The 27,600-nt window shown below is 44.5% G+C and overlaps 1 protein-coding gene across 1 annotated transcript in view; it reads right to left on the bottom strand.

Annotated features, from left to right (window-relative positions):
• Positions 1 to 27,600, bottom strand: part of LOC124615580 (laminin subunit alpha-1-like) — a 1,154,169-nt gene that overhangs the window by 656,447 nt on the left and 470,122 nt on the right. Inside the window, exon 3 of the mRNA XM_047143565.1 lies at positions 1,931 to 2,173. Within this exon, the coding sequence (XP_046999521.1) occupies positions 1,931 to 2,173 (243 nt within the window). The remainder of the gene's footprint in view (positions 1 to 1,930; positions 2,174 to 27,600) is intronic.

Raw genomic sequence — 27,600 nt, 5'->3', positions numbered from 1 at the left:
CACAACAAGATGTCCACCATCTATAGAAATATCTTTGTCCTTCGAAATTGCGAATGCAGTTTGCTGAGCATTTTCTGACTCTATCAAATTTATTTGCAGTTAGGTGGTACGTTGTTATTTGATGATGTGCAGTCAGAAATAATTTCTAACTGGGAACCCTAAAATACGAGGATTGAATGAAAAGTGATGCCTCCACCTTCGTTAATTGGGTTTGGGTGGGAATATTTTAATACATCAAACGCAGAAATAATCCTTATAATGTGATCTTTAATTACCAATATTCATTTTTCCACATAATCACAAGCCAATTGTATTCACCTCTACCAACGATGAACAAATTTTCTGAAGCTGTCACGCCGTCCGGTGTGGCCGAGCGGTTCTAGGCGCTTCAGTGTGGTACCGCGCGACCGCTAGGTCGCTGGTTCGAATCCTGCCTCGGGCCTAGATGTGTGTTGTGTCCTAGATTAGTTATGTTTAAGTAGTTCTAAGTTCTGGGGGACTGATGACTATACATGTTAAGTCCCATAGTGCTCAGAGCCATTTGAACCCATCACGGAAGAAGTCGACACTCTGTTTCCGCAACCACAGTCTCACAGTTCTCTCAGCGTCTTCATCAGAAGCATAATGATGTCCCCGCAGATCGTCTTTCATTATCGGGAACAGATGGAAGTTAGATGGTGCTAAATCTGGACTGCATGGAGGATGCCGTACGGTGGTGAGATTCAGTCTGTGAAGTTCCGCTGTGGTGGCACGTGAAGTGTGTGGATTGGCATTGTCATGCTGTAGGAAAACATTTCCCTTTTCCTTTCGGACCCTTGTTAGCCGTCGTTTCAGAGTTCGCAGCGTTGTTATGTGAAACGCTCTGAATTTATTGTTTTTCCACGATCAAGGAAATCAACATGGATATCACCATCTGCATCCCAGAATACTGTGGTCGTGACTTTTCCAGCTGAGGGCTGCGTCCTGAATTTCTTTTTTTTTTTTGGTGGGGGGGGAGGGCGAGTCTTTGTGTCGATATTTCATAGACTGACGTATTCGTCCGGGTCGTAATGGTGTACCCACGTTTCGTCTCCTGTCACAATTGAATGAGAAAGGCGTCACCTTCATTCTGGTAACGCGAGAGGAGTTCCTGTTCGCTTTCATTTCAGGAGTCAGCATCCAGGATACCCACCGTGCACAGATCTTCCGATAGCCAAGCAAAGCAATAATGTGACCCACACGTTCTTGTCAAATGACGATTCTGCTTGCACATTCTCCCTGAGTGATACGACTATCGTCCTGAATCAATCTGTCAACATTTTGCTTGTGAAACTCGGTGGTTGCTGTCCAACTCTTTGTTTGTCACACAGGTCAGAAGCTTTACTCGCTCAACGACGCACAGTACTCACATCAACACAATCACCATAAACTGCTTTCATTCCCTAATTAATCTCCTTTGGGGTGACACCTCCTGCTGTCAAGAATTCAATGACTGCACGTTGCTTAAATCGTATGGACCCATCGTCTGCGCAGGGTTACTTACTTTACACTGTAACAACACAACCGTTCAATGCTACGGCTTCCCGCCAACCGGAGCTGTAGAGAAGAGGCTACGGAACAAGTCAGTGCCTGCCGCATACCAATGCTGCCGACTGTTGAAGAGTTACGAAGGTGGAGCATTACTTTTCACTCAACCCTCGTGTAAGTCTGAAACTCTGAGATGTTACCTTCAGGCTGTTTGTGGAGCGAAAAAAGATTCTTTAAGATCTGGAAGCAAATATCCATGTAGTGGACGTACCCCAAATTCTGTTGCCTCGGGCTTACGGTCAGCATCTGGAGTTTGAAGGAGAGATTCTTGACAGACATAAAGCTTTCTCCACAGATATAGGTCTCATACAGTCTTTGGCCTCTTAGTAGGTCCGAGAATGCAATGCAAGCTGAGCGGCCTTACCTCTCCGCCCTCCAGAGGGTTCAGCTTTGAGAAGTAGGAGGTGCAGATGACCTCCGAGTCGGAGCGGTAGGTGGGTCGGCCGGGGGTTGGCGGTATGCCGTAGCGGCTCCAGCACTCGTCGTCCGTCTGCGCGTAGTACTGCCACGGCAGGAACGTCTCGCCGTCCAGAGAACGCTCCAGGATCCAGCTGGCCGGCCGCGGCGAGATGGCCGCCTTCACAATCACGTAAGACACCTGGTACACCTGCGGAACAAACAAAGGTCAGCTTAAGACAGGTCGCTTTATTTGCTGATTGCAATAATACCTAGTCGACGAACACGACAGCCTGGAGCAATACACGAGGTTTTCGAAAAGTAATTACTGCTGTCGACTTTTTAGATGACAGACTGTACGAGGGCTATTCGGAAAGTAAGGTCCGATCGTGCGCGAAATGGAAACAACAGTGAAAATCCGACGAAGTTTTACACAAATATGTTGGGCAGCGTCTCTAGCATGCCCATCAATTGAAGAGTCATGTCGCTCTTTGCGAGCTAACATCCCAAAGATGTTCGGGCTCACATGCGGTTCCTCTTCTTCGAATGTCTTGGCTCAAACTCGTCTAGGGCTTGAACCGCACGTGTCGCATTACACACCCTAAATTAGACACTTGTGACCCTTTGGTTGAATTGTCTGTGTGATGGCAAGTTTGTGAAATACAAAGTTAATATAGCATATAATAACAGTAATAATAATATCGATTGCTAAATTAACCACCCATAAATGATGTAGCCCACACAGTTGCGATATGGTTAGAATAATGTTTGTTCAGAAAGCAAACCAATAGCGAAAGTGGTCGTATTTATAATTACTATTACACTCGAGCGCATATCCATTGACGCAGTTCGATCATTCACAATCTCATCGCAAAATACAAGTCATCTACGCGAAAAGTTAGAGTTCACCCCAGTCGCGAGGCTGCTCACCGTTCAGAGACCAAGTCCCGCGATACCACATAACGCGAAATTTTCTAAGTCGTTTCACTTCCTAGCTACCTAAAGACCGACCGCCCGCTTTCGCGTCTCCACCAGCACTGTCCCTCTGCCCGTCCCCGGCCGCGCTTCACGAGCGCCGAACACACTTGTTCAACTGACTAGTGTAGTGCCCTTTCCGGAAGCCGTCCATCTGATTGGTTACAGCTTATGCTACATTATTTTACATTTTAACATATTTAAATAAAGCTTGACCACTTTCACGTTCTAAATAAAGTAACAATAATATCCATTACATTATAAAAGTTAAATTCTTTTACATAAAACCAATACAATTTCCTTCTTAGCTTTGAATACCACGGCCAGTAGTCTTGCACCAATGTGCTTTCTGATAAATAAATAAAGAATAAAAGTAACTATTATCCACTAAACTGTACAACAAATATTCTGTTACCTAATGATTCACACCTTAAAATAAAGAATAAAAGTAACTATTATCCACTAAACTGTACAACAAATATTCTGTTACCTAATGATTCACACCTTCTGGACCATACTATGATTTTATTGGTGGAACGTAAAATACTGTAATAATCTTTGGAAAATTGCCAACTAGAGTCCAAAATTTTAGTATGTAAAGCGTAACTGTATTCAAAACACCCGGGAGCAAGAAAACTAGTATGTACAGAAAATGGCTCTAAGCACTATGGGACTTTAACTGCTGTGGTCATCAGTCCCCTAGAACTTAGAACTACTTACACCTAACTAACCTAACGACATCACACACATCCATGCCCGAGGCAGGATTCGAACCTGCGACCGTAGCGGTCGCGCGGTTCCAGACTGTAGCGCCTAGAACCGCTCGGTCACTCCGATCGGCAGTATGTACAGAAACAGGGACTTGGTTTTAACACTCAACGGTGGAGGAAATGATGCAGACTTTGGATGATGCAGAGAAAATCTACTGACCGGAACATGCTGCGGGGAAAAAAGGAGGCAACGGTTAACGTCCCAACAACGATGGCGTCATTAAGGATAGAGAAATGGCTCGGATTGGTCATGGATGAGAAAGAAAATTCTGGAGGGAAACCATGGATAACTAATGAAGATGGCCAGACTTGGATTTGAATCCCGTTCCTCCTGAAATGCTAGTCCACTGTTTTAACAATGCGCCATCACGCTCACTGTTGTGAACGTGACGAGCTAATAACTATTTTTTATGGAGTCTATGCGTTCCATAGGGAATTAGAGAAATCAATAAATAAGCGAACGGCGGGCTACCGCCGCTAGATAGATCACTGGAATGGAGATTGTTCAACTTCCTGAGAATCAGTACAGGGTAAGTGTAAGAAGTCCTAGTGTTGGAGCTCTAACCGATACCGCATTCCTCCCCGATTTGTACAACCAAAACGCACGCCTGAAAACATGTGCATGTGCCTTAAAGTGTCCTCACATTATCCAAGAGTTCTTGCAATCAGCATCAGATGTAACCGATCTATTTTGGTAATCTGCAGGGGAAATTGATAACGTGTATATCTAGGAAGAGCAAGATTTGCGTAATACGGATGTTAAATCTGGCTGTAATGACTGATTTCTTGGAAAATAGTCCGGCCTTTGGTGTTCTAGCGGTAAAGAGCATATATGGAAACAGAGAATTCACGTTATCTAATCCCGGTCGGCCCACGGATTTTTCAGTCTGGTTTTAACCTAACCTTTATCGTCAGTAACGTCCCGCGGTTTGGATTTCACGTTAAATTTCAGATCTCCCTTCTCCCAGTAGGAGTTACTGGTATATATTAGGGACGCGCAAGTCGCTTGTTTAGCGTCCAATTGAAAGTCTTGCGCCAGGCCGTTGAGTCACACGAAATTATTGTTATTTACTTGGAAACCTATCATTTATAGCCCAATTTCATCTACTAATTTCATGTCTAAAAACAAAACACTTTTTGTGATTCTCCCTGAAACTGAATAAAAAACACTTTAAGGGAAAAAAGGAACGACACACCACGAAGGAATTAACTGAATGGAGCGGAACTCGATAGATGTGATGTACATGTCGAGACAAACAAATGATTACCGTTTCAGGAAAACAGGATCATTTATTCAAGAGAAAGAGTTTCACATGTTGGCCTACATCTGACTATTACGCAAGCAGTTATTTGGCTTGGCAGAGTTGCTGGATGTCCTCCTCAGAGATAATGTGCCAAATTCGTTCCAACTGGCGCGTTAGATCGACAGTGTTCCGAGATGGTTGGGGCATCTTGTCCACAACGCTCCAAACGTTTGCACTCGGAGAGAGAACCGGCGATTTTGCTGGCCATGGGAGGGTTTGGCAAGGACGAAGACAAGCAGTAGGAACTCTCGGCGTGTGCGGACAGGCATTATCTTGCTGAAATGTAAGCACAGGATGGCTTGCCTTCAAGGGAAAATGTAGAATATTGTCGACCTACAGCTGTATTGTAATGAGGCCGCGGATGACAACCAAAGTGGTTCTACTATGAGAAGAAATGGCTGTCCAGACCATCACTGTTGGTCCTTGGGCCGGGTGACAGTCAGGTTGGAATCCCATCGCTATCAGGGGTGTCTCCAGAGTCCAGACTCGGCTCCGGCCTGAAAATTCTTTGACTGGAGTGGAATTGTCTTCGGTAATGAGTACCACTTCGAATTGAGCCCCGATCACCAGCAAAGATGATGCAAGATCTTACACTGCAGTTCACACCACAAACGCTTTGAGGCATGTCAAGTTCTTGACTAACTTGCCCAATCATAGAGCCACTCATAAAGCATATCTGGACTGCGATGAGCAGATATATACTTTGATACCAACCTCCGGTCACCAATCTTCGGGAAGTGGCACAGCATGTGTTTCAGGCATGACAAGAAATTTCTATAGACAACATTCGGAGGCCGTTTACTTCTTTGCACACAACGAATGTATTCATTCCTGTTCGCAAAGCTTACAGCTCATACAGGTGATGACGTTGGACATCAGTCCGAAACAGAGTAAAGGTTTAATCATTTAATACACGTTGTGTGACGAACATTTTCACACAGTGTGATAAATACTGGACTGGTGCTTCGTAATGCAGCACTTTCCGTTTCTGTTTGTGTATTTAGGACGAAATGCTCTGATTACTTTATAGTGGGAGTCGTTCATGGTAATGAATGTTTTCGCTTGGCCGCAGCTGCGATAGTAGGCGATCCGATCGCAGTGCAGTGTTTCCCTCACATTACCCGCATTTCTGATCTCGGCCGATTTGGTTGCGCTGCTTCCCTTTCAAGCGCGACCCGCACTGCGCGCCGGGACATTCCTTAGCGGAGCCGCAGCGCGATGTAAACACGTGAGTTACGCGCGTGCCGCAGATAATTCGCGCGCGCGGGATTCCGGCTGACAAATAGGCGGCGCGCCTCCCGCCCCCACCCCCGGACGCCCCCGCGTGCTCGCGGAATGAAAACTCGCAGCGTGTCATTCATTATGCATGCGCCCGCGCGATGGTAGCGAGAGCCAGCCGCCTCTCCGTGTTTGTGGAATAATGGCCCGCAGATTGCTGCTTAGCCGTCAGGGGTCAGCGCGCTGCGCCGCCGGGCAGCCTGACGGTCGCTCGCGGCCCCGCAACTGTTGTGTTTTTGTGAACGAGTTTGTGACGCTCCGTTAACCAAGTGTGTACTGTGGTTCTCTCTGAAGCGCTCTGTTCTGTCTCTTCTGCGTGTGGCGTACGAAAACAAAGCACAGGCAGTGTAGTATGTGTGTAAAGCGATGAACAGCCGGCGAATCCCTGCGCTATCTACCCATCTCTGTTACAAGGAGCAGCTACAGGCAGTTACACAAGTTTATAGCGACCCTTCCACAGCGCGACTTTTGAATCAGTGGCGAAGCAGTGCAGAAACACGCCCGGGTAATGTTTATTTCCTACTAAATGCGTTAACACTATGGACTACAGAAATTAGTAACTAATACAAGAAAAGCACACAGAGGCCACGTAAAGCGCAGTACACTAACTGCACTGCTAGACTGGAAATTGAATCTTTAATCGTGGTGTACGTTAGTTGTAGCTGTAGTTCGGGAAGGCATCCTGTCTACACCACAAGCGCTGTTCGCTTCGTCCTCAAATTCACATATTATACATTGTCAATCTCTTTGTCGTCGACTCGCAGACACCTCCCCACACTCCAGACACACCCACGTTCGAGATACGGTTGCAACCGTTGGAACCCCGGGAATGCGTTCGGCGCAGGCGTTCTCCCAGTTCCGTCGTTTGTGACTGGCTGGAAGCTCTTCCGAGTGACGGCCAATGGACGGTTGCAAGTGGATCGTTACAATTAGTTTCAACTTATAAGAGGAAAATCTTCTGACTGCTTCCAAAGTGTTTAATAACCCTGCTCCAAAGAGACCAGCGCGCCCATGCGCATAGATTGATGTATTCAGTCTCGTAACACTCTCGTTGAAGGAAGAAAGTAAAGTACTAGGTAGCTGCTAACCTTTAAAAGGAACGGTACATCTCAGCCTTGCGAAAATTTAATACATCCTGGTGCAATACATCCTGCGCTCCACCCAGCATCGTTGCTGCCGACATGTGCAGCTGGCTGCTGGCTGCACGCTCGAAGAGCCTCTTCCACATCCCGGACACGCCCCCCCCCCCCCCCCCGCACACCTGGTACAGCAGAGGCTGACCCAGGTAGCCCATCACACAGCACCTCAAGGTGTCAGTCTGGAGCCTGTCGACTGTGGCCAACAAAGCTTCCAGCTGCGTTTGGACTGTGGCCAACTCCTCCTGCATCCGCACACAACAGACACACTCCCTGCCCATCTAGCTAATATGTGATTTACTATAAGAAACTTGGAAACCTACTGCCACACAACAGCTACACTCTAGTTGGCAGAAAGGACACTCAGCCGGCCGTGGTGGCCGAGCGGTTCTAGGCGCTACAGTCTGGAACCGCGCGACCGCTACGGTTGCAGGTTCGAATCCTGCCTCGGGCATAGCTGTGTGTGTGTCCTTAGGTTCGTTAGATTTAAGTAGTTCTAAGTTCTAGGGGACTGATGTCCTCAGAAGTTAAGTCCCATAGTGCTCAGAGCCATTTGAACCGTTTGAAAGGACACTCAACAATGAAAAACAATAGAAGCGTATGGTAGAAGCTAGATCTGGGCAGAAAGGACACTCAACAATGAAAAACAATAAAAATGTATGGTAGAAGCTAGATCTGGTGCTTATCTTCCTGCTAGGGGCAATCTACAGTAAACTACTAGGGGCTATTTAGTGAATATTATTAAAGAATTAAACAGTAACTTACGGTAAGCTACAGTTACTGATTATCCCTCGTATTTATAATGTGAACAAATGTTTATGTACACGCGAAAATGACCTAAAAATCTATAAAAACAGCTACCTTCAGTGTATCGAGTCTAAATGACACTAATAAACGTAAATACAGAGTATTGTACACTGACAGATGCAGGTACAAAACAAAACCTTTAGCTAACAATAACAGTTCAGAATCTAAGGCACAAATACGAACTATACTTTATATGAACCGATGGGCTTACAGTACACGATCACTAAAGCCCACAACAAGCAAAGGAATTTAAGCAGACGGCGAGGTGAGTTTTAGATTTCTGCTAACTAAACCGTATGTAAGAAGGGCTCAGAAGTTGTATTATAACACTTACTTACTCAGATATTGTAATGTAACATTAATTTACCACGTATTTTACGTTTGCTTAACTGTTAACGCTCGCAGGTTGCGTTAGTCAAACGTATACAAGTGAAGTTAGAATTCACTGTCAGAAACACTTTTCCTAATAAAACGTATAAAAACTGCTACCTTCAATATATCGAGTCTAAATGACACTAATAAACGTAAATACAGAGTATTGTGTACTGACTTAATTGATAATGCCGGGTATGTAACGTGTTAAGGATGTAAACAAACGTTTGCGTACACGCGAAACTGTCCTTAAACAGAAACTTCGCTTTTCCTATTCAGACGCAAATAAAAACTGAAACCTTCTATTTATCAAGTTTAACTGATACTAATGCATGTAAATGCTATAGAATATACAGCAAAAACAATTAATTACTAGCTAAATTACTTACCTAGTAACACAGCAAGCGAAAAGCGCTCGTAGCCGGCGTCAGGCGAGTAAGCAGGAACAACGAAGAGAGATTCGATTTTTTGCGTCGGAGTGAGTTGGAGGCCGTGAAATGTATCGGCGAATGCAGGCTGTGTACGGCGAGTACAGTCTCAGTTGTTGTGCAATGGCGTTGTCAAAAATGGTTCAAATGGCTCTAAGCACTAGATCATCAGTCCCCTAGACTTAGAACTACTCAACCTAACTAATCTAAGGACATCACACACATCCGTGCCCGAGGCAGGATTCGAACCTGCGACCGTAGCAGCAGCGCGGTTCCGGACTGAAGCGCCTAGAACCGCTCGGCCACACCGGCCAGCTCAATGGCGTTATCCTCCTGCGGCCAATGCGATGAAGGCGACATTGCAGCAGTTTCGGTGGGAAACGCTGGAACATCACCGTACAGTCCCGACCTTTCACCGTGTGACTTTCATGTGCTTGGACCTCTAAAGCAAGCTATTTGCGGACATCGATTCACAACGGATGACGAAGTGTGTGATTGGGTCCAGGCCTGGATCCGACAGCAGCCTACTAACTTCTTGAAGGATGGAATCGACCGGCTAGTGTCGCATTGGGATAAATGTGCTAGCAGTTTTGGCGACTATTTTTGAGTATGTGTACTGTGTATAACTACATTTTTGAGTTAATAAAATCGTTACCGTTACTTTATACTAGTGACCTGGTTTCACCTGAATGCCTCTTATATATTTTGTTGTTTACCACGACACGCTTCGAGAATTTCTCATTGTCATTAGTATTTTGTGTGTTGTGTTGCCTGTCTTGCACCGTAGTTGTTTTGGGGTTATGAGATGCTGTGTCTCCTCTATTATACGGAAAACCGCACAACGCAAACCATCACTTATACTGTTTGTGAAACTTCACACTGCGTGTTTGTTTTTCTGCATAATGTAGGAAGCACAGTACGGTACCTGACAACATCAAAAAGACGACACAGTACTGTACAGGAGAGACGCAGCATACATACAAACAGCACACAAAACACTTATGTAAATATTTCCACTTGGCAATGAGAATAAATTCCCGAAACGCGTAGTGCTAAGAGCGAAAAAAAGTACGTACCAGGTGCACTGTTTCATTATTTAAATTAGAAACATTTGAGCAACGCGAAGAGGCCAAAGGGGTCCACTAGCGCTACAGGTGGTCAAGCAACGAAAAGCACGAAAAATGCATTCAATTAAACCCAAACGGTTCTGTCGGCCGAAACTATCGCGAAGTTACGCATGCGCAGTAGAGATAGATTGAAAATTGTTTCACTCTGTTGTGATACCTTTACTCGACCGAACCCATACACACAAATAGATAGAAGAAAGAGGGGGAGAAAGGAGGGTTTAGATCGGGGAAGGAGAGAGGGATACACAGGAAGAAAGATCGAGGAGTGGAGGAAAAGAGATGGGGACAGCGAAGTAGTGGAGAGTGTGGGGGCGGGAGGGGGGGGGGGAGGGAAAAGGTGGTGGGGAGTCAGAGTCAGCTCGTCACTCTGTTAAATTAAGTATAGTTGAAGGAGACCGCAAATACTGTTAAGGAGCTTTATTGTAATGTAATGACCATTTCTATGCCGTTATGCCCGTCTTGAGAGAACTACACTTGTTTTAGTACAGTATCAACGTCCTGTTGAAAGGTCTCTGTTGGATTCCTTTCATGTTAATTTCTTAAATCTGTTGTCATTTACGGCATAAATTCCTCTTCTAAATTTACTGTGGCGTTTCTGAGTATCTGGGAGGAGACTGAGTAGTGGAACGTGTTACTTTTACACATAAACAAGAACGATCTGTCACACTACTACACTTTAAAACACAGTTTATATGTAATTGATGTCACACAGTCTCATACGGAACCTACATCCGCTTTCTTTTATATACTGTATATGATAAGATACTGTCATTCCCCTTCCCTTCTGTGTGAGAGGATGAATGAGCAAATGTATTTCTAGTTGCATGCTTGAGGGTAGCAGACAAGCCTGTCTGCTAGAGAACAGTAGGGCCAACGCTTTCTAAAAGCAAAGAGGTTTCTATCCTTAGTATGTTCCTGTCCGTCCCTTGTCATGTTGGTATAGGAAGCTGCCCCTCTGGCCACTTCCGTTTGTATTTGTGAGCCACCCTCAGGAAGGGTCCAGGTCAGTCGGTCCGCGGTGAGCGTCTGAAGTGGTAAGATCTCCGGCTAAGCGCGTGTCTGCTAAGTCCGTAGGACAATGGATTTCTTATGTTCAGCCTAACTGAAAATTTAATCACCTTTATTGCAGGTTTAGCTCTAAAATATCTAATGTTATCTTAAATTGCAACGCAGTGTAATTCGAGTGTGAAGTTCAAAATATATTCCGGTAGTTGCTTTGTCACTACTTTGTGAGTAAAGTGGAGCCACGTGTGGATGATCCGTAGCTCTGACTAAGATCATCACTCTTAAATGCGAATGTGCGTGAGATTATAACGTCTCGTCTTGACAATATTTTTCAATATAGCAACTTTTCTTTATGTTCAACCCATGTGGGGTGTACTTTGTGAGACCAGTACCACGTACTTATACAATTGTTTGGCCCATCAGGTTAATAGTAAGACGTTAGTAACCAGTTCGAGGTTTTTATTTTGTAAATTGCGTTTCGATGTAATTTATTTTAATTATCAAAATTATTGTGGAGTTACACTCTTTGTGTAAACCAAGTTGACCACGTGAAACATGTGGTGTAATCATCAAAGTAGCCCTCAGCTATTCTTTTTGGGAAGATTTCACAGAGAGTTAGTATGAATTTAGTATAACAGTGTGTGGTAATTACATGACGGACAGGATTGCGCTGCGAACGTAACTTCTTTGGGGGGAAAATTGAATCGGATGGTTATGGTTAATTTCCTCTTGCATATGTTTAAACGTTCTTCGTGTGTTATTTTATGAATGCAGTGCTGTATGTAGTCTCCCAATCTTGGCTCCCTATTTGATGTGTTCCGTAAGATTACAAACTCACATTTACACAATCCTAAATAAGGCACCAGCTTAGTTATGACTCAAGTTTAATATGCTGAAATTTCAATGATCAATGTTAAAATAAATTTCCAAATATAAACTGATTTATTTCTTTTTATTTAAATTCTCTTGTATATATATATATATATATATATATATATATATATATATATATATATATATAGGGCTGTTACAAATGATTGAAGCGATTTCATAAATTCACTGTAGCTCCATTCATTGACATATGGTCACGACACACTACAGATACGTAGAAAAACTCAAAGTTTTGTTCGGCTGAAGCCGCACTTCAGGTTTCTGCTCGAGAACGCAGTGAGACAAAATGGCGACAGGAGCCGAGAAAGCGTATGTCGTGCTTGAAATGCACTCACATCAGTCAGTCATAACAGTGCAACGACACTTCAGGACGAAGTTCAACAAAGATCCACCAAATGCTAACTCCATTCAGCGATGGTATGCGCAGTTTAAAGCTTCTGGATGCCTCTGTAAGGGGAAATCAACGGGTCGGCCTGCAGTGAGCGAAGAAACGGTTGAACGCGTGCGGGCAAGTTTCACGCGTAGCCCGCGGAAGTCGACGAATAAAGCAAGCAGGGAGCTAAACGCACCACAGCCGACGGTTTGGAAAATCTTACGGAAAAGGCTAAAGCAGAAGCCTTACCGTTTACAATTGCTACAAGCCCTGACACTCGATGAAAAGACAAACGCGTTGAATTTTCGGCGCGGTTGCAACAGCTCATGGAAGAGAATGCGTTCAGTGCGAAACTTGTTTTCAGTGATGAAGCAACATTTTTTGTTAATGGTGAAGTGAACAGACACAATGTGCGAATCTGGGCGGAAGAGAATCCTCACGCATTCGTGCAGCAAATTCGCAATTCACCAAAAGTTAACGTGTTTTGTGCAATCTCACTGTTTAAAGTTTACGGCCCCTTTTTCTTCTACGAAAAAAACGTTACAGGACACGTGTATCTGGACATGCTGGAAAATTGGCTCATGCCACAACTGGAGACCGACAGCGCCGACTTCATCTTTCAACAGGATGGTGCTCCACCGCACTTCCTCATGATGTTCGGCATTTCTTAAACAGGAGATTGGAAAACCGATGGATCGGTCGTGGTGGAGATCATGATCAGCAATTCATGTCATGGCCTCCACGCTCTCCCGACTTAACCCCATGCGATTACTTTCTGTGGGGTTATGTGAAAAATTCAGTGTTTAAACCTCCTCTACCAAGAAACGTGCCAGAACTGCGAGCTCGCATCAACGATGCTTTCTAACTCATTGATGGGGACATGCTGCGCCGAGTGTGGGAGGAACTTGATTATCGGCTTGATGTCTGCCGAATCACTAAAGGGGCACATATAGAACATTTGTGAATGCCTAAAAAAACTTTTGGAGTTCTTGTATGTGTGTGCAAAGCATTGTGAAAATATCTCAAATAATAAAGTTATTGTAGAGCTGTGAAATCGCTTCAATCATTTGTAATAACCCTGTATATATATATATATATATATATATATATATATATATATATATATATATATATATATATATCACAGATTGTCGTATGACTATTAAAAGATTATAATTAATGTTAGTCTGGTTGGGAATTTGGTAAGCTAGAGTGGATACCTCGTGAAACAGTTGCTCAGTAATCCAAGGTTAACTTCCCCAGACAGCTCACAGCTTTTAACCCGTTTTTATTGTCTATCAGCACCGCTTTCATAGCAAATTAAAGCAACAACGTTACACTGTGCCATGTAAGAATATCTGAGTAGTTAGCGTCACTTTATATGCTGTATGGTTGACTTGTTCACTATAGAAATAGGTGCTAATGTGCAACTAATTGAAAAATGAGTGATTGCACATTAGCATACTTTGTCAAAAAGTGCTACAAAAACGAGGACAATTGCTCTACCAACACAACACGTACATCCAGTACGCCACCAGCACAGCAATACCAAAAACATTTAATGAGAGCGCCCTTTTGTCAAAAAATGCGTGTTGTTCATTTCTGTGTAGAGAAGCAAGTGCTCTGGACCTAACCGAGTTCCAAGACACACAAGAAACAGCAATAATCTAGTTAATGCCAAACGATCCAAACGATTAATAATTTAAACACAGTGACTGGTTGCGGTAGATACATGTACTGTTTATCGTTCTTCTCACTAAGTAATGGTTTCTATTACTGCAAGAATGCGGAGCATCGCGGCAGTTACAATGAATGAAATGTTCTCGGGCCTCTAGCAGCGTCAAGTGGTTTAAAAGTAACGGCAGGTCGCAACTAGTTGTAGGCAACAGATTTACACCTAACTACAGATTTACTTACAAGCCTCCTGCTGAAGAGAGACAAAACCAAATCGACCTACTCACCCCCGTCAAAAATTCGGCAGTTGCTGTGACCAGTTACCGACGCGGCTGGTCTCAGAACTCCTGGGATCTAGAAAATTCCTAGCGAATGAGACCAATCTAAAGTCGGACAAACAGGACGCACTCTGGAACAACGCCTGCAGGAACAGGAGATTTTTTATCGCTTACGCTACCCCGGAAAATCCGCTTTAGTTGAGCATGCTTGGAAGACGGTCAACGGATCAAATTTGACAAAATCTCTGTAGTGGTTCTAATTAACGGCTTTTGGGACCGTGTAATTAACCCACGCAATACCAAGGGGGGCAGGGGGGGGGCGTGTTAATTTATGCCCACCTTAAGAAAATATTGTAATTATTTATTTACTTTGTATTTTAAAATTCTTAAAAAATCATTATTGTTTTTAATGAAGTCTTTTAACAGCTACCATGTGTCTTAAATTTTTTAGTTAAACTTAACCCAAAAATTTAAGTCTCGGTAGTAGATCTCACTTTTCCCGTGAATGGCGTATTTAATATTTCCAGTTCATGCCCTTACTTACACTTCAGTACCTTCTTAAAAAGTGTATTGAGAGAGAAACTCAAAAACAGTGAACAAAATCTGCATTACTTTAAATTTTTTGTGGTGGTCATGAAGTCGATAGTATAATTATTGAAAATGAGTTGATTTTGCTAAGAACGTGCTAAAGGTATTTTCAGGTCCTGGTCGCTACTGACATACGTCAGTACCACTTGAAACAGTATGTTGTTAAATGGTTCAAATGGCTCTGAGCACTATGGGACTTCACTTCTGAGGTCATCAGTCCCCTAGAACTTAGAACTACTTAAACCTAACTAACCTAAGAACATCACACCATCCATGCCCGAGGCAGGATTCAAACCTGCGACCGTAGCGGTCGCGCGGTTCCAGCCTGTAGAGCCTAGAACCGCTCGGCCACTCTAGCCAGCAGTATGTTGTTAATATAATCCAATAACAATTAACAAATTATGTTTTTAAATTTTTTAGGGTGGGCATAAGTACACACCATCCCCCAGTGACTTCACAGCCGGCAGTTAGGATGCGCAAGGGTGTGCCAGCAGTCACCGTAGCAGAATGGGTGGAAAAGTGGCGCATGCGCCCAGATCTGTCCATGTCACAATTTGTGGTCTTTGTACATGGTAGCTCGGTCCAGTATACAACACAAAAACCCTCAACATGCAACAGTGGAACTACGGGGGGACAAGAATAATAGCTCAGAACACAGCCAGATACCTTGGTATCGTCGTGGATCGGCTGCTAAACTGGAGGGACAACACAACAAAAGATAGCGGCAGCAAACAACAAACCAGCTAAGACCATGCTAATACTCGTACAGCATTGAAAGTTGGGGTGGGGCAGTGGCACCAGCAACGATCCACTTCTACAACCTGTTCGTGAGGCCTAACCAGGAACAAGCTGTGCGGTTTGGATACGACATGAAACATTAGTAATATGAGCCCACAGACAGACGTCTGCTGCGAGTTGCATGGAAACTGCAATATGAGCCGACAGCACCCCTACACGTAACACTAAAATCAGACGGGTAAGCAACGAAACAGTAACTATGCTACTAACGTAGTCTCTATTACAAATATCAATACCTGATTTCAAATGCAAATATCGGCCGCATATCATTTGGTGAATAACAAATAATAAGGAAACAGGAAAAAAATGAACAAATCACGTGAATTGTCAACACTACAAATATGCCAGCACACTTACAACAGATATAGCGATATGAATAGCAGGAAGAACAAAGTACACAAGGAATGAAATGAGGTAATACGTTTATCTCCAACTGAGGTTTTAAACGGGTTTCCCTCTGCTGTCAGGCGAGTGCGGGTTATAGTTTTCCCCTCAAGACGCAACGTACGATAACCCATCCATTACAACCTCCGCAGCAGGAAAATAGTCTAGAAACAGCAAAAAGGTAAATAAGGTTGGTTGGTTGGTTGATTGATTTGGGGAAGGTGACCAGACAGCGAAGTCATCGGTCCCATCGGATTAGCGAAGGATGGGGAAGGCAGTCGGTGGTGTCATTTCAAAAGATCCATATCGGCATTTGCCTGAAGAGATTTAGGGAAACGGACAACCTATATCAGGGCGGCCGGACGCGGGTTTGAACCGTCGTTCTCCCGAACGCGATTCCAGTGTGATAACCACAGCGCCATTTCGCTCGTAAGTAAGCGAAGGCTCCTAAGATTATTAGCTCCTCCACGAGCCCACCTCCTCCTCCCGAAGACGGAGTAAAAGGTAACACTTGACAATGGGCAAGGAGTATGTGGCCAAAATCTCGTGGGATTATAACCATAACATTTTATCTAATAGTTTCTATAACTGTTTCAAGTTTATTCCTGAGCTTAATGTGGATAGAAGTTGTAGGGATGAGGTGCGAAACTAATTTACTCGAATCGGTTTTCTGGCCTTCCCGCTGTCCCTGTGTCCAGAACTAGCTCACCCAGGCAGCTCGTGCCGGAGATTTCTTTGTGAAGCGCGTGTTGTAAGCGGCAGGCAATCTGTCTCGCTAGAGCGCGGCCCTCGCCGGGTTTTCCGCCCCTGGCCGGCCGGTTCTCGGGACGGCGCAGTGCGCTGCGCTGGAACAAAGGCTGGAAGATTAGCGCAGGCTGAGGGATGGGGCTGGAGCTGGAGCTGAAGCGCTGGCACATTGTGCGCGGGCCGCCGCACACAGGAAGGCCCCCTTTGTCCTGCGAGCCGCCGCCGTGGCCCAAGGGACGTGCGTGGCCGGGGCCGGGGCCGGGCCGCCTGCGAGCTGCCTCTGTCTCTTCTAACCTGTCCATATCCTATCATCTCTACGCACGTGCTGCAACCGAACATCTTTCACGATATGTTTTACATATTATTAGATTTTCCTAGCTTTTAAAGTGTTTCCTCTCGCAACTTCCCCCTCGTAAAGAGTATTCCCTGGCACAACGGCTTCATACGCAAACTAAACGATGCTGGTTTCCTCGACAGACTCGTACGTATCATATATTCGTACATCACGAGCAGATGTTTCAGCACTGACGTTAGGGCAAACAATCGACACAACACGGTATCCAAGCTGGAATACCTCAGGAAAGCATATCGGGCCCATCTTGTTCAACCTCTACATTAATAATCTCCCAGAAACACAAAACACGACGTTGGCCATCTTCGCGGATCTCACAGCCATCCTTGCGCAAAATTGGAAACCGTGGAACATAAATTCACGATTACAGACAGCACTCAAGACTGTCGAGCTTTGGTTGGAACGATGGCGTATTAAAAGTAAATGTCGACAAGTGCGAAGCAGTTCTGTTCACACGCCGACCGAAGCTACTGCGCAAACATCAACATTGTAGAGAGGTAACATTACACGCTCGCCCAATACGTTTCCGAGGGTAAGGAAGACACCTCGATGTCAGGTGGGACCGGAAACTTGCATGAGGGGACCACATAGAATGCGATGCTAACAGAGCGCACACGAGGTTCAGACAATTCTACCCTATGCTCAACAGGGAAAGCATACTAAGCAGGAGGTTGTCGAGGTCCCTACAGCTAGGGCATAACCATCTGTGACGAGCTAACACACATTCACAGGCGATAACATCGGCAAGCCCCTGCACATCAGCAATACTGACTGGATATGCCAGCTTTTATCACAGCCGACCAACAGGAAACAGCAGGGAAGCCGACAGCTCGCACACTAACGCACAAACAAATCGCCAACACTAACGTACACTATGAATCAGGTATATCACCTATCGGACACTGACCGATGATGGACCCAGCTGTTACAGGTATGCTGTCGCTGGTCGAGAAGCCGACGCCGATACCCAGCCCTAGCCGCCGACTAACAAAGCCTCACAACGTCACAAGTATCCGCCTGCACGATACCCACCTCTAACTTGCCTAACCCTTGCGTCATCTGTCTCCGATAGCGAGCAGTCCGCTACTGCTCTTACTACCCGACTCGACTATCGCAGAGTTTACTTCCCTTGGCTCTTGCCTTGACACTTTTTTTCCTCTACCCTTCAAACAGCAACCCTTCGTTCAACTTTCGGCCCAATCTATCTCCAGATGAGCGCATATTAATGGTTAACCGTAACCAGATGTACGCAAACATCGCAGTACCCACATCCTGCGAGACCTCACTTGGTGAAAACTAACCGTAATGTAGATATGACAGTAGACCTTTTGTGTTGGCCATCATGCCGGTGTGGGCGTGCAGGGGCTCCACCCTATAAAAATGAAGTTGCGGGATTGCAGCCGGATAGTGTCAACTTCTTCCCACGACATTTCGGCTGAAAGCCATTCAGCCATCTTCAGGTGAGTGTTTTGCACTGGACACTGCCGGTTCACAGCCCTAACTTTATACCAGAAATTGGAGCCGAGACATGCGCAAAGCCAGCCACTACGTGAGCGACCTTTGTCGAGTTTCGCGCCCTCTTCGAATACTGCTCCATCTATGGCGTGCAGGCGCATGTATAATGGGGATACTACATGCGCGCTCTCTGTTGGAGTGCGCTCTCGCGGAGATAAAATTCACATGTCAAAAGTAATAAAATCAACTGTCGTTAGACGTGTTGGTTGTGAAATGTTTTCTTTCTGAAGAACTTAAGGGAATCACCGCGTCTCACGCCTTATCCTGCTGGAAGCTGCCACCACGATTGATAAGATCTTGCGCTAAATGTATTTGCACCGATTCCTTGATAACTGAATCCCAGAAAGGTCTCGACGACAGCAAAGTTTCTGTGGCAGAATAACCCAAGGAATGTCCTGTGGAGATACAATGCTCGGCTATGACTGACTTACTGGGCTGCGAAAGGCGAGTGTAGCGGTCCGTTCAACGCGTCTGTCACGTATTATGCGCGTTGTGTGACCAATGCGGGCTTTGCCACGTTGACAGGGTATGGTGTAGATTCCAGCCGCCCGCAATCCCAGATCGTCCTTTGCCGAACCGAGAAGGGCACAAGATTACTTTGACGTGTTCCTTAAGAATCTGTCAAATTTCGACGAAATATTGCCAACACAGGCAGAAACGCCCTGGACTTGAACCGCTCCTTCTCCTCTTCATCTTGTGGTAGTCGCGTTTTTTTCTTCCTTAAAGCTGTGATGATCTGATGTGGGGGATATACATTATCTTGGAATATTGACTGTAGGTGTTCCAGCGAGTGCGCATTGCGACGATATTTCATGCCTACTTCGGCTTGATGATGATTACTGATCGAATCCGGTAGCATTGGGCATAAAAATATACAGCTGATGGTCATCCACAATGATGATGCCAGATTTTCATCCAAAACGTGAAAGATATGATTCGCGTATAAACCAGTGATTTCCTCAAGAAATGCTTCGGTTGTACAATTCACGTGTCCTGTGGAGGTTCTCCCAGATGTTAGCAGAGAGGTAATTATTATGTACAGCTAAGCAGTTGCGAGTCGTGCAGATATGCATCTCGTCAGCTTGTCACTCAAGTGCGAGCAACAGTGATACATATCTGCAAGACCTGACTTCATGGAACAGTTGTTTCCCCGCTGTGACATAAACTGACCGTGTTAACGGCCGTGATCATATCTGCGCTTAAACAGGGAAAGATTAAATTGTAATCTACAGTCCGAAGACTGATTTGACGCATTTCTCCACTGTAGTTTATCCTGAGACAGCCTCATCTCCGAATAATTAGTGCGAGCTATATCCATTTAATTTTGTTTACTGTATTCGAGCCTTGGTCTTCATCTATAATTTTTATACTCCGTACTTCCCTTCATTACCAAACTAACGATTACTTGATGCACCAGGAAGTGTCCCGCCAATCAATCCGCTCCCTTGAAGGTATGCCATAAATTTCTTTTTTCCTGTTTCGATTCATTACCTCCACATTAGTTACTCGATCTACTCACCTAATCTTCAACATCAAATGTTCAAAATGTGCAAATGTGTGTGAAATCTTATGGGACTTAACTGCTAAGGTCATCAGTTCCTAAGCTTACACACTGCTTAACCTAAATTATCTCAAGGATAATGCCCGAGGGAGGACTCGAACCTCCGCCGGGATCAGCCGCACAGTCCATGACTGCAGCGCCCAGACCGCTCGGCTAATCCCGCGCGGCAATCTTCAACATCCTTCAGTAGCACCACATTTCAAAAACTTCTGTTCCCTTCTAGTCTGAACTGCTTATCGCACACGTTTGACTTCCATAGAATGCTACACTTCACACAAATACCCGGAGAAAAGTCTTTCTAGCACTTAGATTTATATTCACTGTTAATAAATTCCTCCTTTTCCAGAAATGCTTTCCTCGCTACAGCCGGCCTACATTTTATGTTCTCTCTCCTCCGGAAATAATCAGTTATTTTGCTGTCCAAATAGAAATTCTCATGTTCAGCTTTCAGCCTCTCATTTCCCAAACTTCTCTCAACATCACTTGATTTAATTCGACTACATTCCATCACTCATGTTTTATTGTTCCTCATATTCATATTGTAACCTCTTTTCAAAACACTATCCGTTCCGTTCAACCATTCTTCCAAGTCGTTTGCTGTCGCTGATAGAATTACAATAACATCGACATACCTCGAAGTTTTTATTTCTCGGAATAGCTCAAAGTTTTTATTTATTCTCCCTGAAGTTTAATTCGCTCTCCAATTTTATTATTTCCTTTACTGCTTGCTCAGTGTACAGACTGAATATCAGAGTTAGGCTGCAACACTGCCTCACTCTGTTGTCAACGACTTCTTCCCTTTCATGTCCTTTGTCTCTTATAAAATGCACTCTCGTTTCTGCACAGGATGTAACTGAACTTTCGCTCCTCGCTCCCTGTGTTTTTTACCTGATACCTTCAAAATATCAAGTGTTCCAGTCGACATTGTCAAAAATTTTCTCTAAATCTACAGATGCCATAAACGCAGGTTTCCCTTTCTTTAACATGTCTTCTAACATAATTCGTAGGGTTACTATAGCCTCGAGTCTTCCCACATTTTCCCGGTACACAAATTAATCTTCCCCGAGGTCGGCTCCTACTAGTTTTTTCCATTTTTCTACAAAAAAATTCGTGACAATATTTTGCAGCCATGACTTATTAAACTGATGGTTTGATAGTATTCACCCCTGTCTGCATGTGCCTTCTTTGGAACTGGAATTACTAAATTAAAGTACAGATGATTCTCTTTTTTGCAAAATTTTTAATTCGCCTGTAGGCGGCATGTATCCTACCCCTAGATATGATGTTCTACAGGCTTGCATTTGTCCTCTGTTCGTTCCTGTTTAGCCATTTTGCATGTGCAGTCTACCTCACTTTCTAGACATCTGCATTCCCTTTCGCCTGCTTTATTTACTGCAGTTTTACATTTTCTCTTTTCGTCAAGCAAAAATTCAATTATAAATCTGAAACTTTTGTTACAAATAATTGCCGAGCGTGTAGAGAAGCGGTTCTCGACCTGGGGTAATTAGCCCCTGAGGGGTAAAATGTAATATTCTGAGGGAAAAAAAGGGTTCGATTGTGTTTTGGTCACGAAACTAAATTATTTTAAAAGATCACTGTTCCATAAGACCTCAGCACTAATTACATAAGATACCAATGATTAACTCAAATGCTAATATTAACGCATGATACAGTGTAGTGGATGTTACCCAGCTTGTGAAACGAATGTATGAAAACCTTCCTCACGTAGTCCACCCACTAAACCCGCTTTCTCACCCAGTTTTACATCGAAGCACACCAAAGTATGTTCCAGACTTTTGCGGCACTTAGTTGCAATTATTATGATACATGTGTAAATACGTATAATCACTTAAAATGATTAGCGGTTTCTTGCAAAATGGGATACTGCCGGTCGGTGTGGCCAAGCGGTTCTAGGCGCTTCAGTCTGGAACCGAGCCACCGCTACAATCGCAGGTTCGAATCCTGCCTCGGGCATGGATGTGTGTGATGTCCTTAGGTTAGTTAGGTTTAAGTAGTTCTAAGTTCTAGGGGACTGATGACTTCAGATGTTAAGTCCCATAGTGCTGAGAGCCATTTGAACCATTTTGAATGGGATACTCCAAGAAGCGATTTGGCGATAAATTTTTGCGTTCTAGATACTTTTGCTGCGGAAGATTAGGAGACAAAAAAATCTTGCGACACATCTGAAATGTATTCGCGACACGCCAACGTGTTGTGACACGGTGGTTTAGAAGCACATGTAGTTTGTACCATGTATGTATGATAGTAAAACTGATTTCATATATATATACCTACAGGTCGTAGGAAGTTCCCACAATACACCAGAAATTACTTCATTATTGACTTTGCAACAATAAATAAACTAATTGTCAGGACAACAGTAACTATATAATGTCTACTACAATGCAGTCGGACTTACACTTTATTATTATTATTATTATTATTATTATCATCATTCTTACTAATTTTATTATTATTATGTGGTAGTGGTCAGACACAAAGCACTGGCAGCGCTAAGTGTTCTAATTTCTGTTATTTCAGATGTAAGGAGTTCAGGAATAAAGTAGTTTAGAATCATCAGATATAGTGCTCACATTTTAACTAGGTTCATTTTAAATAGGGATGCAGGGTGTGGGTGAAGCAAGTGTCGCTAGGAAGACGAGTGGTGCAGACGAAAAATTTTTTGTAGCAAGTGTTTACCCTCAATGTGTATAATTAGCTCGATTTTCTAAGGAGAATGAGTCATGATTCTATAAAAGAAGGTTGTTAGAAATAAGCACTGCCGATTGCGTCACTTGCTCATTAGTTCGTAGTTACAAAAACTAAATATCAATCATTTTTATCATTTCAAAAATAATTGTTCACAGACTTTTCTTCCTTCCTTAGGTTTAGATAGGTGCTAATGTTGATGATGGTGGTTCAAATGGCTCTGAGCAGTATGGGACTTAACATCTAAGGTCGTCAGTCCCCTAGAACTTAGAACTACTTAAACCTAACTAAACTAAGGACAGCACACAGATCCATGCCCGAGGCAGGATTCGAACCTGCGACCGTAGCGGTCGCGCGGTTGCAGACTGTAGCGCCTAGAACCGCTCGACCACCCCGGCCGGCAGATGATGGTGATGGTGGTTGTGGTTTTACTAGTAATGCCTGATTTCACTCAGTGATAATGGTCTCAGAAAGATTGAGAACAACTGCTGTAGAGACTAGGGTTAGAGAATGATCCGATTTGGATTTTAACTACGGCGAGGTTTTTATTGAGTCAAACGACGGCCTCGCCATAACGACGTGGAAGTATGCGAAGTAAACTAGTTCCCGAGTGGGCAGTCTTTTTAGTAGTGGAGGATTATTCCTGCTGACCTCCGTGTCGGCGGAAGCCACTGAGTCTTTGAGAGCAGTGAGCCGACTGGTGTGTGAGCCCTAGTTACGGGGTCAGGGGAGCCCGGCACGAGCGGAGCGTCGGTGTACACGAGCAGAGGCAGAGGCAGAGGCAGAGGCAGAGGCGTGGCCTCCCAGCGTCGGAGCCGGCAGCGGCGAGGCGGACCCAGCCGTCCCGATAAGGCAGCGCCGGCTATTGTGTGGACGCGGCATTCCTGGCCGTGCGGACGGCCCATTCTCATGCAAAGTGCGCTGTCCCTCCGTGGTGGCGGCGGCGACTGCTTCTTGCGAGCGCCGACCCGCCACCCCTTAACATGCCGAGGGAGATGGCGAACTGCTTTCCGTGGGAAGCCGATACCATCTGGCTGCCACCATTATTTACAGGCGGCGGCTGCCGCGCTATCGGCCGAAATCGGTCGCGGCCGGCACAGTCGCGTGTGCCGCCCGACGCGTCCACGCCCACCTTGCTGTACGTGCGTCATATTCCCCCCTCTCTCTCCTGGAGAAATCTGTAGCTTGTATGTTTCTAAAACCATAATTCGCGACGTAGCTGCAGGCCCTGCATCATTGTACACTCGGGTTCGTAAGTTAAGGGATCTCTAAGATCCGTGAAACAACATGACGCACGCCAGTAACGCGTGCATGACAAGGTCCCTGGCAACATCGAGCATCCTCCCCAGGGCCTTCCGTTGGCGCGGACGCGTGGCTTTCGCTGTGTTCACTCGGATCGAATCCGTTGCCGTTAGGTATTGGAACCGTCACACACAGAAAATATTGTAGGTGAGGCAAACCAAAGATTTCATTTTATTGGAAGAACACTCAGAATACGCAACAAATCTCCTAAACAGATTGCCTACACTATGCTTGTCTGGTATATTCTAGGGCCTCTCTGCCAGGGACTTTGCAGAGTATCCGTGTAGATAAGGATGTAGGTGTAGGGTATCGCTGTGGGATATGGGGTCCTTATCGGACAGAATTGACGGAGAACAGTGGAAAAGATCAAAGGAGGGGAACTCGTTTTGTGTTATCGCAAAATAGGCGAGAGGTAGTCACGGATATGATAAGCGAGCTGGAATGGCAATCATTAAGAAAAAGGCGTTTTTCGTAACAGTGGGATCTTTTAACGAAATTTCAATCACCAACGCTGTCAGTTCAAAATTATTTTGTTGATTCCCGCCTACATAGATAGAACACGAGCGGCTTCCATGTGAACGCTCGTAAGTTTAAGTGTGTCATGCAGGTAACTGTATAGTGTGATGCAGTGTTTGCGTTGTTTATGGCGGTGAAAAGAGGCAGAGCTTGAAACCCGGAGCCTGCGTACGAGGTGTTATCAGAAGGGAACCGAACTTTTGCTACAACGCCTGTACTGCTTATTGTGCAATATATTAAGCACTGTCCCCATCGTTTCTTCCACATCTGGAAAGTTTCCTGGAACCCATTTTCTGCGATGGCACGCACGTCTCTTGTCGCAGTGTCCTGAATCTCCTTTATACTTTGGAAACGTCGTCCTTTCGACGTGGTTTTAAGTTTGGGAAACAGTAAAAAGTCTGCAGAGATCAGGCTCGGAGAACTCGGAGGATGGGGCACTGTGATGTTTTGCTAGATAGCCGCGGAGGAGGAGTGAAGCGTGAGCCAGCGCGTTGTCGTGTTGCGGCATCCGAGGCTGGCATTCCAACAATTCAGGCCTCTTCCTGCGCATAGCACCCCTCAAGCGCGCTAGGAGTCGTCAGGAACACCTCGAACAGTTAAACGACAATTTCCGCAGATCACAGGACGATGTGGGAGGTCGTCCAGGCTTACGACCGTCACCGACGAACTTTATGGCCTGTTGTAAACACTTAAACCACTTATAGCACTGCACGAGACTCTTACATCTACGTATACATCTACATCCATACTCCGCAAGCCACCTGACGGTGTGTGGCGGAGGGTACCTTGAGTACCTCTATCGATTCTCCCTTCTATTGTTGGAAGATTTCACAAACAAACAAACAAACAAACAAACAAACACACACACACACACACACACACACACACACACACACACAAAATGGTTATTCTTCAAGCTGTTTTATTGTCACTTTGGCACGAATCCGACGAGCGGCGTGTGCACGTGCTCACTTCAGCGGCTGTAGCGAAACACAGCGAGCGGCAATTTGTTGTCCAAACCTGCCACTACGTATGCTCGGTAACCGCAGCACGCTCCCCCTGCCAGCTAGCGCGCTATTTCAAAAGTTCGTTTCCTATATAGCACATCTCGTATAGTCCGCTCTTCTCAAAAAGCTCCACGGGGACTACAGAGCTTAATTTTTGCAACCGACTAACGACCACCGTCAACATTCCACAAGAGATTTGAAATTCAGTCCACGACTTCCGCAGTGAGTTTGGTGATCAGGAACACCCCCTGCTCTAGCCGGCCGAATGCTAGCGATGAAGGATTACAATCTACTACTTTCATTCGAGCGCTACCGGCCAAGTGTCCACTAGCGACCTCGGTTTCTGAGGCAGTTAGTGACACACCGATACAAGATACACCGAAAAACGGATAGTGGGCTGTAGGTGGAATTTACAGAGTGTATCTTACCTTCAGTGGCCCTGAAAACGTTATACCTTTGCACAATACTAGATACGTAACGACTGTGGACGAGGTCGCCAAGAATGGTTTGCAATAGAGCTTTCCGTTGGTGAACAGTAGCTCTCTGGAGGTCAATCACGGTATTTGTTGGTTGTGTCGTAATATCGCAACTGCAATCCTTCTGCCTGGAGTGTAACATGTATGTTCAATCCAGTTTAAAACCAGGGAGTGAAATGATCATTATTACATCGTCCCCAATCCGTCTTCCCACCTATTATATCTCTTAAAAAATAATGTAACTATTTATTTAGAGGAAACACTCTCCTAGTAAATTTGTTTGTCCTTTGATTTATCGTGATCTGTTACTGATTTTTAGTGGAGTTAGTTTTTACTTTTAGCTTTCAAAAAAATACAAAAGAGATATAATAAGCAAAATAATGAATTTCGTAGGTTGCCAATTACGTATTATATCTGGTTTTATCGAGCGCCAGGCTCCCTACAAATTACTGTAAATGCTATAGCGTAGTATTACTCAGCTCCAGTTCACTATCATGGAAAATAGACAAGTTTTAATAAAATTATTTCACTGGATTACTTCAATTAATCTCACTGAATATTTTTACAATATTTCTTCCGCTCCGGCTATCAGACATTGTGCTGTGAAAAAATAATTTTAGACGTACCGCGTAATGGCAGCTAATTGTTAACAATCAGAGATCACTGTTACTCGCTCCGCAGCAGCTGGAAACATTCCAAATAATTTTCATTAAATATTCTTTTCGTAAGATAAATGTGGCGTGGGTTCTTGAAATAACACACGGAGAGCACTTTATACTAATATATTCTTACTAGGACACAGTTTACACCATTAAATATTTGCAATTACGTTACGACAGAAACAAATGCTAGCGCAGCACAATAGCTTGCGTACCTTATTCCAGCTAACACCAGAACGAACAGAACAAAACAGACTAGACAGAAGAATGAACATTGCATTGTGTTTTATACTCTTACAGAGATGATAATACTTCTTTTAATTACTTACACATTATAATCTCATACACTAAAAATAATGTCTTTTCTGCATTTATCGATATATATTGTATATTTTTACAGTTAAGTCAATGTTTGCAATTCATTTTGAGTCACATACAGTCATTTTTATTGCTGTTTCACCTCGATAATGGTGAATATTGCAAAAGGGACACTACACACCCTCTACTCCCTCCTCTCTCTCTCTCTCTCTCTCTCTCTCTCATACACACACACACACACACACACACACACACACACACACACACACATATATATATATATATATA

This window comes from Schistocerca americana, chromosome 5, assembly GCF_021461395.2.
Source record: "Schistocerca americana isolate TAMUIC-IGC-003095 chromosome 5, iqSchAmer2.1, whole genome shotgun sequence".
NCBI classification, from domain to species: Eukaryota; Metazoa; Arthropoda; class Insecta; order Orthoptera; family Acrididae; genus Schistocerca; species Schistocerca americana.
This window is presented reverse-complemented; position numbering and strand designations above follow the sequence as displayed.